Source organism: Macaca thibetana, chromosome 6 (genome assembly GCF_024542745.1).
Source record: "Macaca thibetana thibetana isolate TM-01 chromosome 6, ASM2454274v1, whole genome shotgun sequence".
In the NCBI taxonomy this organism is placed as follows: Eukaryota; Metazoa; Chordata; class Mammalia; order Primates; family Cercopithecidae; genus Macaca; species Macaca thibetana.
In genome coordinates, this window is record NC_065583.1 from 140,367,240 (window position 1) to 140,387,475 (window position 20,236).

General features: G+C 41.1%; 1 protein-coding gene across 1 annotated transcript in view; it reads right to left on the bottom strand.

The window, feature by feature from the left end:
- C9 (complement C9) overlaps positions 1-14,172 on the bottom strand; it is an 83,698-nt gene extending 69,526 nt beyond the window's left edge. The window contains exon 1 of the mRNA XM_050793423.1: positions 13,982-14,172. Within this exon, the coding sequence (XP_050649380.1) occupies positions 13,982-14,058 (77 nt within the window). The 5' untranslated portion in view covers positions 14,059-14,172. The remainder of the gene's footprint in view (positions 1-13,981) is intronic.
- Positions 14,173-20,236: the final 6,064 nt, after the last annotated feature.

Genomic DNA, 20,236 nt, shown 5'->3' on the forward strand with positions numbered 1-20,236 from the left:
GGAATCACAATTCAACATGAGAGATGGGGGCACAGTGCCAAACTGTATCATTGCACCCTGGTCCCACCAAAATCTCATGTTCTTCTCACATTTCAAAACACAATGATGCCTTCCCAACAGTCCCTTAAAGTCTTAACTTATTCCAGCATTGACTCAAAAGTCCAAGTTGAAAGTTTCATCTGAGACAAGGCAAGTCCCTTCTGCCTATAAGCCTGTAAAATCAAAATCAAATTAGTTACTTCCAAGGTACAATGGGGGTACAGGCATAGGGTAAATGGTCCCTTTCCAAAAAAGAGAAATCAGCCAACAGATAGGGGCTACAGGCACCATGCAAGTCCACAACCCAGTTGGACAGACATTAAATCTTAAAGCTCCAGAATGATCTCTTTTGACTCCATTTCTCATGTTCAGGGAATGTGGATGCAAGGAGCAGCTCTGCTTCTGTGCCGCTGCAGAGTAACACCTGCAGCTGCTTTCATGGGCTGACATTGAGTGCCTGCAACTTTTCCAGGTACACAGGACAAGTTGCTGGTGAATCTACCAATCTGGGGTCTGGAGGATGGTGGCCCTCTTCTCACAGTTCTACTAGGCATTGCCCCAGTGGGGACTCTGTGCAGGGGCTCAAATCTGACACTTTTCCTTCACATTGCCCAAGTAGAGGTTCTCCACAAGGGCCCTGTCCCTATAGCAAATTTCTGCCTGGACATCCAGGCGTTTCTATACATCCTCTGAAATCTAGGTGGAGGTTCCCAAACCTGAACTCTTCCCTTCTGTGTACTTGCAGGTTCAACACCATGTGGAAGCCACCAAGGCTTGGGTTTGTACTCTTTGAAGCAATGGCCTTAGCTGTACCTTGGCCCCTTTTAGGCACAGCTAGAGTTGGAGCAGCTGTGATGCAGGGTACCATGTCCCAAGGTTGCACAGAGCAGTGGGGCCCTGGGCCTACTCCATGAAATCATTTTCACCTCCTAGATATCCAAGCCTGTGATAGAAGGGGCTACCACAAAGGTCTCTGAAATGCCCTGAAGGCATTTTCCCCTTTGTCTTGGCTATTAACATTTGGCTCCTCTTTAGTTTTGCAAATATCTGCAGTTGACTGGAATTTCTCCCCAGAAAATGAGTTTCTCTTTTCCACCTCATGGTCAGGCTACAAATTTCCCAAACTTTTACACTCTCCTTCCTATTTAAATATAAGTTCTCTTTGCTTATGCAAATGAGCATAGGATTTTAGAAGCAGCCAGGCCATATCCTGAACACTTTGCTGCTTAGAAATTTCTTCTACCAGATACCCTAAATCATCTCTCTCAAGTTCAAAGTTCCACAGATCCCTATAGCAGGGGCACAATGCCACCAATCTCTTTGATAAAACATAGCAAGAGGACCTTTGCTCTAGTTCCCAATAAGTTCCTCATCTCCATCTGAGACCACCTCAGCCTGGATTTCATTGTAAATATCACTATCAGCATTTTGGCCAAATTCATTCAACAAATCTCTAGGAAGTTCCAAATTTTCTCTCATCTTCCCTTCCTGTCTTCTTCCAAGCCCTCCAAACTCTTCCAACCTCTGCCTGTTACCCAGTTCCAAAGTCACTTCCACATTTTCAAGTATCTTTAAAGCAATGTCCTACTCTTGTTACCAATTTTCTGTATTAGTCTGTTCTCACATGGCTATAAAGAACTACCTGAGACTGGGTAACTTCTAAAGAAGAAAGGTTGAATTGACACAGAGTTCCACAGGCTGTATAGGAGGCATGGCCGGGGAGGCCTCAATCATGGGGGAAGGGTGAAGGGGAAGCAAGCACATCTTCACATAGCACAAGAGATAGAGAGTGAAGGGAGAAGTACTACATACTTCTAAACAACCAGATCTCATGAGAACTCCATCACAAGAACAGTAAGGGGGAAGTCCACTCCCATAATTAAATCACCTTTCACTATATCTGTCCTTCAACACATGGGAATTACAATTTGACATGAGATTTGGGTAGGGACACAGAGCCAAACCATATCAGACACCCAGAGATAAGTCAGCAGCCCAGACATCTTTCTTGAATTTTACACTTTTGAATACAACTTCCAATTGGACCATGCACTCAAAGGTCTTCATGGCTTATTGAACTCAATGCATTCCCAAATAAGTGCATTAATTTTTCTCCCCTCTCAAATATGCTTCTCCCTTGTATTTATTGTCTTGGTAAATGGCACTTCCATTTACACAGTCATTCTAATTAGAGACCTGGTGCTACTTGTCTCATCCTGCACTTCAGTCCTCATCTATGCCATCAACAAAAATTTGTTGTTTACAGTCTTGTAAATGACTCTCAAATCCATCCATTCTCTTCATCTCTTTCAGATGTTTTTTCTTGTCTACACCAACCTTATATATCTCCTAGATGACTACAAAAATTACTAATTCAGTTTCCACAAGGCATCCAGAGGGGTCTTTTAAAAATGCAAATTTGATCTTACCATTCAGTTACCAGAAACCTTTAGTAGCTTCCCACCACTCTTGTGATGAAGTCTAAGTTTTTTTAAACATAATGCAATAGGCAGAAAAACAACTCTCAAAGATATCCCTGTTCCAATTCCTGGTACCTGTGAATATGTTGCCTTACGCGGCACAGGGGGCTTTGCAAATGTGATTATGGGGAGATCATCCTGTATTATTTGGTTGGACCCACTCTGATTACATGGGCTCGTTAAAGGAGAAGAGTGGGTGAGAGAGATGTGAAGACAAAAAAGGCAGGAGAAATTCAAAGCATGAAAAGGGATTCCACCTGCTGTTGCTGGCTCTGAAGATGGAAGAAGAGGGCAATGAGCCAAGAAGCACAGGCAGCTGTAGAATCTGGGAATAGCAAGGACATGATTTTTCTTTAGAGCCTCCAGAAAGGAATCCAGCCCTGCTGGCACCTTGATTTTAGCCCAGTGAAACTTAATGCAATTTTCTGACTTCTAGAACTGTTAGATAATAAATTTGTGTTTTAAGCCACTACGTTTGTGGTAATTTGTTACAGCTGTGATAGGAAACAAACACACATTCCCTAGAGAGCTCTACATGGTCTATCCCCTTCCTAATTCTCCAACTTTACTTTTCTCCACTTAAGCTCCAGCTACACTGAACATTAAAATTTCAAGACAAGCCACTTTTTCTCATGTCTTCAGGCTTTTAACCATGCTATTCGTTATTTACTACATTGATCTCATCTTGGACATACATTATTTTTTTTTTCTGAGAATCTGCCTTAACCTCCTGGTGTAATTTAGTTTTCTATGTACATATTCTTACAGCGTCTTGTTCTCATATTTCACTGAATTAATTATTCACTCATCATTTATCTATTCATTCATCAAATATGTATTAATTTCCTATTATTGGCTCAGCATGGGAGTTACAATGGTGTTCAAAACAAAACAAAACCAAAAACATGATCCCCAAAGTAGAAGTTTACATTTTAGTTAAAAATACCAGTGAGCTTGGGGACTTTGCTGTTTTGTTCAGCTTGAATATCAAATACCTGGAACTTAAAAGGTACTCAGGAAAGGCTTTTTAAAAGGAATAATTGAATAATTGAAAGAGGGGGAAGGAAGTCCTTAGTCATGGGGTTTTGGCCAAATCTAGGCCTGTATCTCTCTAGGGTGTGAGCTCCTGGGGAATCATCCACATGGTTTTTGAGCAAGGATTGCAAGCAGGCTTCCTGGCTGGAGGTGGCATTTTTGTAAGCCTGGCCCTTGCCTACACCTTCCAGAATATCAGGAGGTGTGATGAGCTTCTATCTTCTAAAACTGTAGGCTAAAAATATATTACATAGGATGCCAAAACTTCTAGAAGAAACTGCTTTCTTGGAAGTCTGAGTACTAGTGCATATCTGAAACCACATGGTTAAGAAATTCTCTGCTAGAATGTTTCCATAAAACTACAGCCTTATCTGGAACTGACAGGCCTCGTCAAGAAGCAATACATTAAGGTGTAGGACATACCCCTTAATGCCCTATAGCAGTGGGTCTCCATACCAAGTACATATCATAATCCTTAGATATTAAAAATAGGAATTGTAAAATTGTGATCCCCACTCTATACTGATTAAATCAAGCTCTCTGAGGATGGTATCTAGGTATCAATGTTTTTAAAAAGTTACCCAGGTGATTCTCATGTTCAAACAATGTTGAGAAACACTGCTTGGCAACATCTGGTGGAAATACATGATATCTGAAGGGTGGACCTCAATTAGGTATAGGGGTACTCATTATGTCATTACCCAAGATTGAAACCACCATGGACCTAAAATTGTCACTGAGCTGGTATCCTTTCTGAGTACCTACTATGTTCCAGGTATTTGATATTCAAGCTGAACAAAACAGAAATGTCCCCAAGCTCACTGGTATTTTTAGCTAGAATGTAAACTCTAGTTAGTTTGAGGATCATGGTTTTTGTTTTGTTTTGTTGTTTGGAACACCATTGTAACCCCCGTGCATAGCCAACAATAGTAAATTAATAAACAATTGATGAACGAATAGATGAGTGAATAAGTGAGTAAATACTTAATTAAATGAAATACGAGAACAAGATGCTATAAGAATATGTACATAGAAAACTAAATTACCCTAGGAGGTAAAGGAACCTCATTGGAACATCATTGGTTTCAGGAGTTCCTCTAGGCTCTATTAACATTTCTATGAATCTTTTTAATGTGTGTTTTCTCCGGTATTAGTGTTGTTGCCTTAAACTGGATTATCTGTTTTCATCTATCATTTTTGTGTTTGTCGTTTACTTAGATGAATATGTTAACATTTTGTTTCAACATTTCCCCAAGATAGATTACTTCCTTGGTTCCAGAAATTCCATCTTTCTCACCTGCCACCAGACAAGCCTCAATGAATGCTGGTCCAGAGGATACTGTACAGACTGGAGAACCATGCATGGAAGGTAAAACTCACTGCAAATACTCCAGAGTGAGTTACAGTCCATTATTGGATAAATCTAGAACCCAACCAGGGCGGTTCATCTTCCCCACACATAAGTGACTAGACCCTGCTCCAATGATACTGGCATTGCCTCTAGACAGTTCTCTAACATCATTGGCAATAATAATAGGCCCACGTTGATTATATGTGCATTTATTTACTTCCTTCTTAGCTTCTAACCCAAGGACTCCTTTTTTTTTTATTATTAAAAGTGTGACTCACACTTGGGGCTTAGTACAAAGCACCAGATCTTTGCCTTTGATCTTTTATTGATCTCGCAGACTGTGATTTGAATTCATTCCCTGAATGATTCATTTATCTCCATAGGAAGGTTCTTACATATCAATCTCTTGCCCTGGGAGTAGGACTTACATTCTCTGGATGTTAAGCTCAGTGTATGAGTTTTCTATGGCCTCCATAACGAAGTACCACAGACTGGGTGCCTTAAACAACAGAAATTTATTTTCTTGCAATTCTAGAGGCTAGAAGTCTGAAACCAAGATATGGTTGTGTTGACTCCAACTGAGGTCCCAGTCCTTGGCTTGTATATGGCCATCTTCTTCCTGTGTCTTCACACGGCCTTGCCTCGTGTCTGTGTTCAAATTTCCTCTTCTTATAAGGACACCAGTCATATTGGATTAAGGCCCACACTAACGACCTCATTTTAACTTAATTACCTTTTTAAAGGCCTTAACTGCAAATATAGTCACATTAACAGGTATTGGGGATTAGAACTTCAACGTATGAGATGGTGGGGGTGGAGGGGGGGAGATACAATTCATTCAGCCCATAACACTCATAAATGATTTTGATTAAGTAAAACCTTATATTTGTCTATTCATTTTACTAGACAATTTTCAAAGCTCATTTTCTCCTTAAACATTTACCTTTTCTTGGTAAAGTTTGTAAGCATTACTAGTTCTTTTTTATAGATGGGAAACTAAAAATGAAGAATTATACTACTTATCCAAAGTTGAACAGTTAGTAGAAAACTAGGTCTAGACTGACAACTCTTAGCTCTTAGTTCAGTGCAATGTTTCCCTGTTTCCTGTGCTGGCTTTTTTCCCCAACCTAAATCCTCTTTGAAATAAGCTGAGTAGTCATAGCATATTTACTAACTTCTGCATCTAATAGCCTCATGACTTTTAGACATCTTGAGATACAGCAAGTTAACAAGAATGTAAGTATTTTTAAACATATAGCGGTCCCAGGCAAAGCACGTCAGTTGGACAACCTGACTCTTGCCTGGACCTATTTTAAGCTTACACCTAAATGACGTCAAATTAGGCAAAAATAAATTGAAAGTTGTTTTATCACCCGGTTGTTTTGCCTTCACTGTCCCAGGTACCTGGCTCACTGGAAGCACAGTAAAGGCAGAACTCATGGGAATTGTTCGGGAAGAATGACAAGTCCTACAAAAAGAATATATTATTGAAAGAATATGCTGCACAAATATCAAGAAAGAACATAGGTGATCTTGACTAGCTTCTTCTGTCTTTCATCCTCTGAGTCCAACACCCCCTCCTCAGCCCACTTAACTCACTCAGCAGATCATCTTTTGTAGTTCAAGGACTGCATATGTACAACACTTACCACCTGCCTATCACCCTGCTGTGCTATTAGGCTGAGTGGAGAAGTATTTGTAAAGCACTTTCTGGATTCTTAGATGAAATGTGTTTATCAAATAAAACATACCTCCAAGTGTTTCAATCTCAGTTTGAAAGTCACTTCCTAGATCAAAGTGATGTACATCAACGTGGTAGGAGATCTACCTCTGGGCCAGAAATGCATTAAACGAAGGGTCATTGATATACACCTGGTCCTATTATCCTGCCACGAAGAAGAGTTTCCAGTTTTAGAAAAAGAAAGCCTCAGTAGCACCTCGAGTTCCAGGATACTTTGTGGTAGGCCCAGGCAGGAAAGCACTTACTTTATGAAGGAATCTTTTTGTCAATAAATACGATAATGTGGCTCCTCTGAGTGGAGAAATACAAGCTAATTAGGACTACATTTTTAACCAATGGACCTGACACAGTTTCTTTAGTTCATGCAACTCGTCAAGATGAAAAGATAATATAACAGCAGTGTCCAACACTAAGTTTTTTAAGAACCTTCCTTGATTTCTCAACTCTTATTTCAGAGCTTCTCTCATGTGCTTTAAATGAGCCGAGGGTCACCAACATTTACTGAGGACCTGGTACATGTCAGAAATCGTTCTAGTGGCTAAGGCTGCAAGACAATGTCCTTGCCATCATGGGGCCTACACTCTGGTGGGTGAGATATAATAAGCAAGCAAGTATGCCAGAAAATGCAACATGCAATATTTCTTAAGACATGTGAGTTATGAAGGAAAACAAAGCAGGCTGGGTAAGAGGATAGAGAGTGCCCTAGGACAGGAGTTGGGAGGGAGAGCAATGAAAGAATCCTCTCAGAGGTGGTGTAGTGCTTTTAAAATATGTCCAGCAATGCTTTGACACTCTTCCCATCAAAAGTAGGGTTTATGTGTGCTTCTATTGAAGTTGGCTGGGCCTTTGTGACAACCTTGATGAGTAGAAGGCAGAGGAAGTAACACTGTATGAATTTTAAGGCTGGGTTACAAAAGGCCATGCTAATTCTGCTGGTTTATCTGAAGATATCTGCTCTGAAAGTCTTTTACCACTGTGTAGGAAGCCACCTACAAGCAGGGGGGTGGAGAGAGAGAGATTCCCAAGGACACCCAGTTGTTCAGCTGCCCAGCTGACTGAGTCTTCCCAGCCCAGGTGACAGACATGTGAGTGAATAAGCCATCAAGATGACCCCAGCCCCAGCCACCATCTGACTACACCTATGTGGGAGATCCATGAGAAACACTCAATTGAGCCCAGGCAACCCCTGGATTTATGAGCAAAGGAAATAATTGCTATTCTTTTAAGATACTATTTTGGAATGGGTTGTTACACAGAAAAAAAAAAAGGGGGGGGGTAGAAGGTGATAGTCCATTAAAGTCCGAATGAATTTAGAGAGGAAGCTCTGTGAGGGTCTGGATAAAGTTTTCCAAGCTAAGGGAAAAATAAGTGCAAGGCACTGACGTGGCATGTTGGAGGCACAGCAAGCATGGTGTTAGAGTAGAGTGAGCAAAAAAAGAGAGTGCAAATGCCCCTGGGGAACAGGGAAGGGTGCAGCTCTACCTTGCAGGCCATGGACAGGCGTTTGGATTTGAGTCTGAGCTTGCTGGGAATACTTAGAGGAGTTGGAGAGCAGAAGTAACACAGAGGTTTGTGTTTTCCAGTGATTTCCGTGGTTGCTAGATGGAGAATTGACTACTGGGGAGTGGACAAAAATGGAGGCAGGCAAGAAATAATAGTGATTTGGGCTGGAGTGAGTGGTGCCCATGGAGATAGTAAAAAGCAATCAGGTTTGGGATATGTTTAAATATAGTACCAACAGGACTCACTGTTAAGTTGCAAGTGGGAATGACACACATAGAGGTGTCAGGTATGAGTCCCAGGTTTTAATCTGAGTAACTTGATAAATGGTAGTGCAGGGTGGGTAGAGACGAGTAGAGAAATCAATAGGTATTTTCCAGACATGTTATGTTTGGGATGCCTATTAGATTTTTCAAGAAGAGATGTTGACTATGCAATTGGTCACTGGGCTCAGGGAAGCAATTGCACTTGAGATACAGCTGTGGGAGTTGTCAGAGTCTAAGTGGTATTTCACCATAGGTATAGATGTGGGGATGTCAGCATATAAGTGGTGTTTTACCATAGATATAGATGTGATGTTGTCAGAATATAAGAGGGTATTTCATACTATGAGGCTTGAAGCAAGGGAGTGGGTCTAGAGTAATGTGGAGAAATGCGTCAACATTTTTTTTAAGTTACAACATGTTTGTATGCCATTGAGAATGATTCAGTAAAAGGGAGGTATTGATGCTGCAGGAGAAAAGTGGAAGAATTATAGGAACGAAGTCCTTGATTAGGCTAGAGCAGAGGAAGCCAGTATGCAAGTGGACTGGAGAAGCTTCACAGGAGCATCACAGACCTCACTTGGCTGAGGTGCAACAAGGGAACTTGACTGAGTTGCAATTGCCATTTCCTTGTTAGCATTCCTCATTAGATTGTAAGCCCAGAGAGGGCAGGGATCCTTCGTAATGTGTTCAACATTATACTACAGTTCCTGACGCAACGTCTGGCTCATCTGACAAAATTGATAACTGTTTGCTGTGTTAAATGGACAAGTAAACAAATTATCCTATTTGGGCAAATGTAGTTCATAAATAAACATCTGTTCACTTGCATGGAATATAAAAATGAAAAACTTAGGAGAATATAACCAAAGTAGGAGGAAAAAGTGACATTTTAAATATCTTCAGTTTGTTAGATATCCAAAACTTTTCTATTAATGAATGTTTGGATATTTTCTAGATTGTTTTTTTTTTTTGTTTTTTTTTTTTTGTTTTTTTGTTTTTTTTGAGATGGAGTCTCATGCTGTTGCCCAGGCTGGAGTGCAGTGGCGCGATCTCGGCTCACTGCAAGCTCCGCCTCCCGGGTTCCCGCCATTCTCCTGCCTCAGCCTCCTGAGTAGCTGGGACTACAGGCGCCCGCCACCGCGCCCGGCTAATTTTTTGTATTTTTAGTAGAGACGGGGTTTCACTGTGGTCTCGATCTCCTGACCTTGTGATCCGCCCGCCTCGGCCTCCCAAAGTGCTGGGATTACAGGCTTGAGTCACCGCGCCCGGCCTTTTCTAGATTGTTGAGATAAATTGAATTAAAATAAATTAAATAATAATTGCTAACATTTGTGAGCACTTATATGTGTCAGGAATTCTTCCCTTAAGCCTTTATATTATCATTTCACTTAATTCTTATATCATACCTTAAATATCTACTACTATTATTATTATTACACTTTAAAGATGAGGACCTGAGCCACAGAGATGGTAAGGAATTGCCCTCAGATTAGACAGCAGCTACTTGGTGGCAGAATAGGAATTGAAACCCAGACAACTTCTCTCCAGAGCCCAGGTAACTAGTCACTTTCAGGCCTTCTAATCCCCAGTCTACTACGCCTTTGCTATTTAAAAAGTGAAGAATAAATTAAATATGAAAATAACTCCACTAAAACATACCACGTAAAGTCAAAGGATGAATGACAAACAGGGAAAAATATTTGTAATTCATATCAGAGACAAGACTAATTTATGAATTGATCATAGAAATATGTAAGAGAAAGACAGGAGACTCAATGGAACAATGGACAAAGGAAATGAATAGTTCACAAAGAAAAACATACATATGGCCTTTAAGTGTATGAAAAAATGTGCAATCTGACTCAATAAGAGAAAGGCAAATTAAAACCGTGCCGAAATAACTTTTTTTTTTTAAAACCTATGAGGTTGACAAATATCAAAAGGTTGGCCTACAGTTGCTGTGGGAAGGCCGTGAGAAACAAGTACTCTCTTACCCTGCTGGTGAAAATGCAAAATAATACAAATAGAGCAATTTTAGCACTGTCACAAAGTGATTAGCTTTTGACTCAGATCACTCTGGGAATTAATCCTCAGGTACACCTAACCACTTACAGAATGATACATAAACAAGGATATTCATTGCAGCATTATTTCTAGTTCAAAAGATTGGAAACACCCAAATGTTCATCAGTAAGAATTAATCAGCTATGAGAATGAGGAGGCTCCCTCATACTGACTCAGAAAGTTATCCAGGATATGCCATTAAAAAAAAAAAAAAAAGGGAAAGTAAAAGATAGTATATATAATATGATTATCATTTGTGAAAGACTGGGAGAGAATAAGATTACATATGAGTCTATGGTTTAAATCTACAAAAGAACTACTGGAAGGATACTCAGAAACTCATATATGTGACAACCTGTAGAGGTAGGATCAGGTGGGAGTGAAGAAGTGTTTTTAAAACACTTTATACATACTTTAATATACTTTACATATAATAACACAAACCTCACAGAAAGTCATGACTGGGGAAAGTAAGATTTTCAATGTGTACTGTGTTTTATTTTTGATCTTTGAACCATGTGCATATTTTGTTATTTACCAATTAGAGAGAAAAAGTACTGATAGGTACACTCACAGAGCACTTCCTGTTTACCTGGCGCTGTGTAAGCATGTTGTTTTTGTTATCTCAGGTATTCCTCACAGCGGGACACATTATCTTTCCCACTTAGCAGGTGAGGGACAGGTTTAGAGAAGTTAAAGAATTTACTTAAGGCGCAGAGCCGGTAAATTGTGGTGCCTGGGATCAAACCCAGGCTGCCTGGCTCCAGAAGCAGTGCTCTGAGCTACTAATCTATGCTCAGGGTGGTTTTTAACATTGATGGTCTACCTTGAGAAACATAAGAGATGATATCCCCCTCATGGCCAGTTCTCATGGGCACATTAATCTTCGTTTAAAAAAAAAAAGAAGAAGAAGAAAAAAGAAAAGAAAAAAACAGTAGTTAGAAATCCCTGACAGGTCTCCAGTAATAATAGGTCACTGTAGCTATGGCTAAGATGTCCTCAGCCATGGGAGAGCCCTGAAGGCTAGCTGTAATTCCAACCCTTCCTTCCTAAACAAGAAAGATATCAAAGTGAAAGCACAGCAAGGTTTTTTTTTTTAAATACCTGACATTTATTAAGTTCTTACCATGCGCCAGGCACAGATGTCCTAAGTACATTACATGTATATCTATTTAATGTTCACAACAAAAACCTTATTAGATAGATGTTATCATTACCACTGTGATGAGTTGAATTGTGCCTGCCCGCCATCCCTGAAAGGTATGTTGAAGTTCTAAGCCCCAGATAATTATTTGGTCTTAAGTATCAAATAAGATTGGGACCTTATTTGGAAATAGGGTCTTTACAGAGGTAATGAAGTTAAAATGCCATCGTTAGGGTGGGCCCTAATCCAATCTGACTGGTGTCCTTTTAAAAAGGGGACATTTTTATAAAGACACATACAATGGGAAGACGATGTGAAGATGGCCTTGTGATGATAGAGACAGAGACTGAAATGAGAGACCTGAAACCAAAAAACAAAATACAAGGGAGTGCTGGCCACCACCAGAAACTAGAAGGGACCCTTCCCAGAGTATCTGAGGGAGCATGGCCCTGCCAACACCTTGATTTCAGACTTCTAGCCTCCAGAACTGTGAGACAATACATTTCTTTTGTTTGAAGCCATCCAGCTTGTGGTGCTTTGTTACGGTAGTCCCGGGACATAAATAAAACCACATCTTACAGACGAGGGAACCCAGGTACAGAGAGGCCAAGCAACCCGCCCAAACTGACACTGGTGGTAAGTAATGGGGCCTCGACCTGAGCCTGGGAAGTCTAGCTTCAGAGGAATGCTTTATTCTGAGGGTAAATTTATATTTTTAAAAGTTATTTTGCAATTTTCAGTTAGCTATTATTCAAACAAATCATCTCACTTCATGACTGAGGGCTCTGAACACTCTGTTTTGACTTCAACCCCCGTCAAAGGGCAAAGCACAGAGCGTTCAGAGCAGGGCAACCCGGGCAAACTCAAGAGGGCATAGCAATGGGAGCCCACGAAGCCAAACCAAACTCAGCCGTGCAGCTGCTGGAGCTGGGGTCCAGCTAAGGGGGCTTTCCGGTTCTCCCTGAAACAGCTGAGTGTGGCCAGGACCCAGGGGGTACGCACTTCAAAGCAATAGAAGCTTCCCCACAGCCTCTCATTTTTGATCAGCAGGAGCCACAATCTAGGAATGTGAGTTGTTTGAATTATTATTACTATTTTTTTTTAGCTGAAGACAGGGTCAGGTGAAGTTCAAGAGAGCTAAAGCAACTTGGAGGAACTGCCTTTCCACATTCCTTTTGTGCCCAGATGCCCACCAAACAAAAATATGTCCTGAATGGTACAACGCTTTACAGATAATATGGAAAGAGGAGGGATGAAGGAAAGGTCCGGTCGAGCACTGGATGCAGCGCCCATGTTTGTCTGTCTAGCACCTCTGGGTGCCCCCTCTTGAAAGATGCAGCCCTGTGAATAACCCACTTGGTGAGTGGTGGCCTCCAACTGCAGCCAAGAGGCAGGCGAAGATGTACCGGAGACAGACATCAAAGTTCAAAACAGCATTTGGGTAAACCAAGAGTCAAATGACCAATGGGGAATTGGAAGCAGATTATGGTTATGTCTGAGCAGAGGAACAGGGCCTGGGCAGACGTTCCCCCCAGCCATACTGCTGAAGTGAGGAATATTTCAGTACTTTCACCAGGACAGATCATCCTGTATTGAATTACACAGTTCGATGTCTACTCCGATGACTCCAGGTTGGAAGGAAGGATGCCTCATGTGACCCTAACCTCCACCATTTCTCGGTACAGTGTAGGTGTTCAATAAACACTTATTATCTGGGTGATTTGTTTACTGGGTGACTTGCCATAGGCTTTGCATTCCTGATTAGGATCAGAGAAAAAGGAGAAAAAGTGTCTTCGGTCAAAGCCTGAGTGACAGGTCTGCATCACCACAATTCTGGAATGGAAGAAATATGACCTAAATCCCAAATGGCCCTAAACAAAATGCATGCCTCTGAACACAACTCAGGATGTCAAGGAAAAGAAACAAAATAGTTAACCTTTGCCTAAAGTGGAGGCAAAAGGGTGATGTATCCAAATGTTAAAGGGGTCAGACATTGAGGCAGAGTGAGGGAAAGATTAATTTCCTTAATTTTAAACTTCTTAGACATCAGGCACTAATAAACCTATCACACATTGGTGAAAACAAGCTTTATTTTATAATTCCAAATATTTAAAGAATACCTCAATCTTAACATTTGAGTGTCTGTTGAAAATAAATACCCAGAAACAGCAGCAGATTTCCATAGAAAACTTGCAAAGATGCACCCTATATATTTTCTTATCTTTTTTCAAAGTTTAAATGCTAGGGCTCTGTATATTGCAATGTGGATTAACATTGTTATGTACTTTGCTGCTAAAAAGACCTTGAAATGCTAATCCTACAGGAAACTTCCAGAGACAAGCAGAAAAGTAACTGACTCACCTGGGCGTGTACTCTGCTGTGAGGACGCTTATTTCTAAAATGCAGATTGCAGCTGCAAAGCTCCAGCAGGCTGACATGCTGCTCTTGCTGGGTGGCTGCGAGTGGGGTGGCAGAGCAGGTCGGGTAAGGCATTTATTTGCAAAGGGCCAGAGGACAGGGAACAAGTATTGTTTGTCTGCATTCAGGGTTTTTGTCAATTTGGGTGGCCTGGGTACTGAAGTCCAACCAAAGGAGAATCATTTTGTAATTCTTGGCCTCCTGTTTTCTCATATTGACAAATAGATGTAGGGCAATGGGCCTGTGAATGCTGAAGTTCCTAAGATGGGCAGCAGTCCTGGGTGAAAATGGAAACAAAGGCTGGGCACGGTGGCTCATGCCTGTAATCCCAGCACATTGGGAGGCTGAGGTGGGTGGATCACCTGACGTCAGGAGTTCGAGACCAGCCTGGCCAACATGGTGAAACCCCATCTCTACTAAAAATACAAAAAATTAGCCAGGCATGGTGGTGGGCTCCTGTAATCCCAGCTACTCTGGAGGCTGAGGCAGAAGGATCGCTTGAACCTGGGAGGCAGAGGTTGCGGTGAGCCGAGGTGGGGCCACTGAACTCCAGCCTGGGCAACAAGAGCAAAATTCTGGCAAAAAAAACAAACAAAAAACAAACAAACCAAAAAAAACCCAGAAACAAAAATGAAGAACCCCCAGCAGTTCTTATTTTGCAAGACTGGAGGGGTTGGGTGGAAGATGAGGGAGTATGCAATTTTGGGGGAAAAAAAGCCTGTGGATGCTTCTCATGGAGGCATAAAGTCAAAGTTAGTAAAGAACTGCACTTAATGGAAAGGATGGCACAGACGTAGATGCTTCTTTTTTTTTTTTTTTTTTTTTTTTTTTTTTTTTAATCTGCAAATGGGCTGTGTGGGTTATTTCCATGTGAGCAAATGCATTTATAATCCTGGCTTTCCTTATAGGCAGAGTGGAACATTTTGAAGAATGAGATGTAAACTCCCGAAGGCATTAAGGGCATCCACCAGAAAGACTGGTCTCCTTATCTCAGCATCACACATGTCAACAAGATAGAATCTGAGATAGAAAACTTGTTCCTGCCCATGAAAAAGAATTTCCCCCTCACATTTCACGCTTCCCAGCACTTGTGGGAAGAGCAGTGCATTTTTGGGAACATCAGAGAATGTGAACATCACAACTGCTCTTAAAGCATTGACTGCAAAAATAGAATGACCTGGGGACTCTTGAGAACAGTAGTGATGGCTGCCCGCTGTCCGCTCAGCTCTAAGTTGATTGACTTGTGATGACACTCTGCATCCATGCTTTCGAAATCACGCTTTTGTGGTTCATTCTAACGTGTAGCCAGGGTTGAGATTGAGGATGACTACCTTGAGAAGAAGGACATCAGACATCTCTGGATATAGTTCTTAAAGGGACTTCATCAGTATTGTTATTACCTATAGGTAAATTTCAAACATTAGCACATATAAAGACCTGCAAAACAAGGGGTGGGGTTGAGGGAAGACAGAATATACAGCTATTTTGTCCAATACTGCCTTACCTTTTCCACTGATGTTCCTACCTGGGGTAAAATGTATCTACTTTCACCTACTTTCTTGGCCCCTCTCCTTTTTATGCAGAGAATTTGAGGTCTTTAATGGGACTGATCTCACTTCTTCCTGAGCTTGCTGTGGAGTGTAGGCCATGCAGAACTGCCAAGTAACAAGATGATTCGAATGGATGCCACAACTCTTGTAACTATGTCATGGGATGAGTCCATGCCTGAAAGACACTTCCTGTGAGTCCTGGCTAGTAACAGATGGGCTACATTTGGAAACAGTACAAATCTGTCAAATATGCTGTAGCAGGGCAGGCGCAGTGGTGCACCCCTATAATCCCAGCACTTTGGGAGGTAGACACGGGTGGATCACTTGAGGCCAGGAGTTTGAGACCAGCCTGGTCAACATGGTGAAACTTCATCTCTACTGAAAATACAAAAATTAGCCAGGTGGGGTGGTGTGCTCCTGTAATCCCAGCTACTTGGGAGGCTGAAACATGAAAATTGCTTGATCCCGGGAGTCAAAATTTGCAGTAAGCCAAGAGGGCACCACTGCACTCCAGCCTGGACAACAGAGTGAGACTCTGTCTCAAAAAAAGAAAAATGCTGTAGCAATGTTGAGGGCTCTTATGAGGCCTCTCTGGACCCTATCAAGATACTTACGGAAATAAAGACAGAAAAGCAGTCAGAATGGGATGCTTTATACTAACTAGATTTGATGCTAATTGATTAGAAATTGTGATGATTAGACTTGATAAGTTGATGTGACTGGAGATTGACAAATCACCTGTCTCTTTGGAGACTAAATCAATGGAAGGGGGATGAGGGAGAGAGTGGATATTTTTTGCTGACTAGTTTGAATAGGGGGCTTTTCTGAATTGCTCAGTTGTATTTATTTTATCACCATAGTTCAGGTTAAATGTAATGTAGAAAAATAATGAGAGCAGTAAAGTATACTAATAGCATATTAACTATATATTATATATTGGCAATATATAATGTATTAGTCCATTTTCACGCTGCTACAAAGATACTACCTGACTGGCACAATGGCTCACGCCTATAATCCCAGCACTTCGGGAGACCCAGGTGGGCAAATCACCTAAGGTCGGGTGTTCGAGACCAGCCTGGCCAACATGGTGAAACCCTGTCTCTATCAAAAATACAAAAAAATTAGCCAGGCATGGTGGTGGGTGACTGTAATCCCAGCTGCTTGGGAGACTGAGGCAAGAGAATTGCTTGAACCCAGAGTCGGAGGTTGCAGTGAGCTGAGACTGCACCACTGTACTCCAGCCTTGGTGACAGAGTAGGACTCTGTCTCAAAAAAAAAAAAGAAAAAAAAAAAAAAAAGATACCACCCGAGACTGGGTAATTTACAAACAAAAGTGGTTGAATTGACTCACAGTTCTGCATGGCTAGGGATGCCTCAGGAAACTTACAGCCATGGTGGAAGGTGAAAGGAAAGCAAGGCATGTCTTAAATGGCACATTAGGAGAGAGCAAGAGTGAGGAAGTGCCATACTTTAAAACCATTAGCTGGCTGGGCATGGTGGCTCACGCCTGTAATCTCAGCACTTTGGGAGGCCGAGGCGGGTGAATCACCTGAGGTCAGGATTCAAGACCAGCCTGGCCAACATGGTGAAACCCTGTCTCTACTAAAAATACAAAAATTAGCTGCGCGTGGTGGCAGGCGCCTGTAATCTCAGTTACTCGGGAGGCTGAGGCAGGAGAATTGCTTGAACCCAGGAGGCGGAGGTTGCAGTAAGCCGAGATCGCGCTGTCACACTCCAGCCTGGGAGACAAGAGCGAGATTTCGTCTCAAAAACAAACCATTAGCTCTCATGAGAATTCACTCACTATCACAAAAACAGCACAGGAGAAACTGTCCCCTTGATCCAATCACCTCCCACCAGGTTACTCCCTCAACATGTGGAGATTACAATTTGAGATGAGATTTGAGTGAGGACACAGAGCCAAATTATATTATATATTACATTTTATAAATTATATAATTATAATATATAGTATGTAATAATATATTACATACTATAATGCATACTTATATAATCTATATATTATATAAATATATAAAATATATGAATAATATGCTTTACATTTTTATAATGCTTTTAACTCTTTCTTGTCCTTAACATTTATCATGTGTCTGACATGATTTGAAATGAGGCTTATGTTTCTGTGTGTATGTCACAGAAATAAAGCATCATCATGCGTTAGACTAGAGCAGTGAACATAATAACATTTTCATTTGTAGAACACTTACAGGCTTCCAAATTACAAAATAAATGTTTATTGAACTTCTAATACGTGTCAGGCCATATATACATATATATGCAATTTCATTTAGTCCTCAAAATAACCTGTTTTACAGCTGAGGGAATGGAGACACAATGAGATTACATCATTTGTCCAGCATCAGCCAGGGATGAGTAACTGCAAATTTGTACTTGCTATATCTGGCTCCACATCTCAGGCTTTTCCTACCTTGCTATCACTATTGTTATTATTTTAACTATGTCATGTTGCTTATAGGATGCTTTACTATAAAATTTCTTACTGAGTCCTGTCAACTCCATAGAAGGTAAGCTTTTATTCTAGTCTCACAGATGAGGCTCAGAGAAATACCTGCAAGGCTACACACACAGAAGAGGCAGGGGTGAGATTTGAACAAACCATGTCTTTAAACTCTGATTTCAGGGTTTTCCACTCTGCCGAGGGTTTTCACCAATCAGTTGCCCTTTGTTTTCTTCTTAGTTTCAATTTTCTTGGGAACTTTGTGATAGTGAACTAAGTTTTTTGCTTAATAATACTTTTCCCAGTTTTTAAGGCAGACACAGGCATATGTACATTAAAACTCTGACCTGCAGGCAGAAACACTTAATTTTTACTGATTTGATATAAATGTCTTGAGGGTCATTTCCATTTGGCTCTTTTATAGTGATGGAAACTGTTTCTTGAAAGTCATTTAGCAGTAAGTAAAGGGATCTTAGTGTACATTCCATAGCTGTTTCTTTCCGACTGTCCAAAGATCCACAGGTCTCGCAATACCACAGTGAAATTTTAGGACTTCCACTTACAACATGTGTAGTCAGTGGAGATAACTAGACTCATTGAATAGAGAGAACTTGGAGATCACCGTCAATTGCATGTTTTAGGTGTGTCATATTTGCTGTTAATGCCCCTCACATCTAGCATTGCGTCTAGCACATTTATGAATTACAAGCACTAATAGATGAATGAATGAATGCAGATTGGGAAAATAACATCCTTGTTCTTAAGGTCGAATGGTTAGGGCAGGGGAAGCATCAGAGCCCAGCTCTCTTCCTTGCTGGTCCTGTGCCATTTTCCTTCTAGCACTTTCAGATGAGCTCTTTTATAATGAAGGAGGAAAGAACAAATTTCTCTACTGAGTGGTTCTGAAGCTCTTTGTGAAGTTCAGTCGAGGTGATGTAAGTCTGGCTGTCCCTTTACAGTAATAAGGATTCCTGTGGCTTAGATCTGTTTACCATCACATAGAACTATGTAGGGCACACTTGATTACATTATAGCATTTCATTTTAAAGGAAGACTCAGCACAATCCTCTTCTCTTTTGAGGTTCTCAGTGTCTGTCTATGCCATGTCCTACCCTTTCGTTCACCAATACTCTTGACTATTTGTATGACTCCCTCCCCACTCAGTCTCCAGCCTCTTCTCCAGTCATTTCAGCATTTTCATGGGTGTCTCTCTGCCCTCCTCTTTTCTGATTTTGCCAACTCTATCAATATTTATCTTAATTCCATTCAGCCCTCTGCTATACCCCATTTCTATGGTGATCAATTAGTCTAAGTAGGTACAAGTGGAGGCAGCATCAGACACACCCCAGAAGCATCCTCCACTCAATTCCAGTCCAGTCAGGTTACCCTGTAACTTTTAGAGCAGTAATGATTCTGCTTTCTTATAAGTAAGATAAAATAATGATTGAAATCAACCAAGTGAATAAAGAGTTGAGAGAAAATTCCACAACCAATATCACAAGGAAAACTTAGTCATAAAGAATTTCAGAGTTGGGCTTTTTTTTTTTTCCTTCCATTTTTAACAACCTCATCTTTCATCTCTGCAGAAGGCCAGCTTCTTTGTCACTGAGCAGCCCACACCATGGTCTTGCTGGAGACAAGCACTTGTATGATTTCAGTACGTGGTAGAGGTTTAGTAATTAAATACAGGACACAATTTCAAGCAAGGGCAAATGAGGGGCTTGGCCACTCATCAGGTGAGATGACAAATGGCTAGCCCTTGTCCATCAGCATTGCTATAATTACGACGTGTTAACAGAGCTGCTGCCAGTACATAGCCTTGTACATGTCCCTGTTGGTCATATCAGCCTAGAACATGAGTTTTAATTATTTTTAGCAGAAGGGAATTAGCTCAAAACATATCATTTCCCAGCAATAATTATTTGTTTTGTTATTTAGCAACCTCCTCAAATGGTAATAGCTTAAATATTTACCAGGGGCTTTGGGGCAGCTCCCATCTTTTCCTGGATTTTGTATTAAACCTATTCCGGGAATATGGGTCAGAGTCCTCACCCATCAGGTTATTCCACGGCCAACCAAACTCCTGAGTTAGCTACATCCTCTGTTACCCCCGCCCCCTGCCTTTTTTTTTTTTTTTTTTTTTTTTTTTTGCTTCCACCTCAGGAA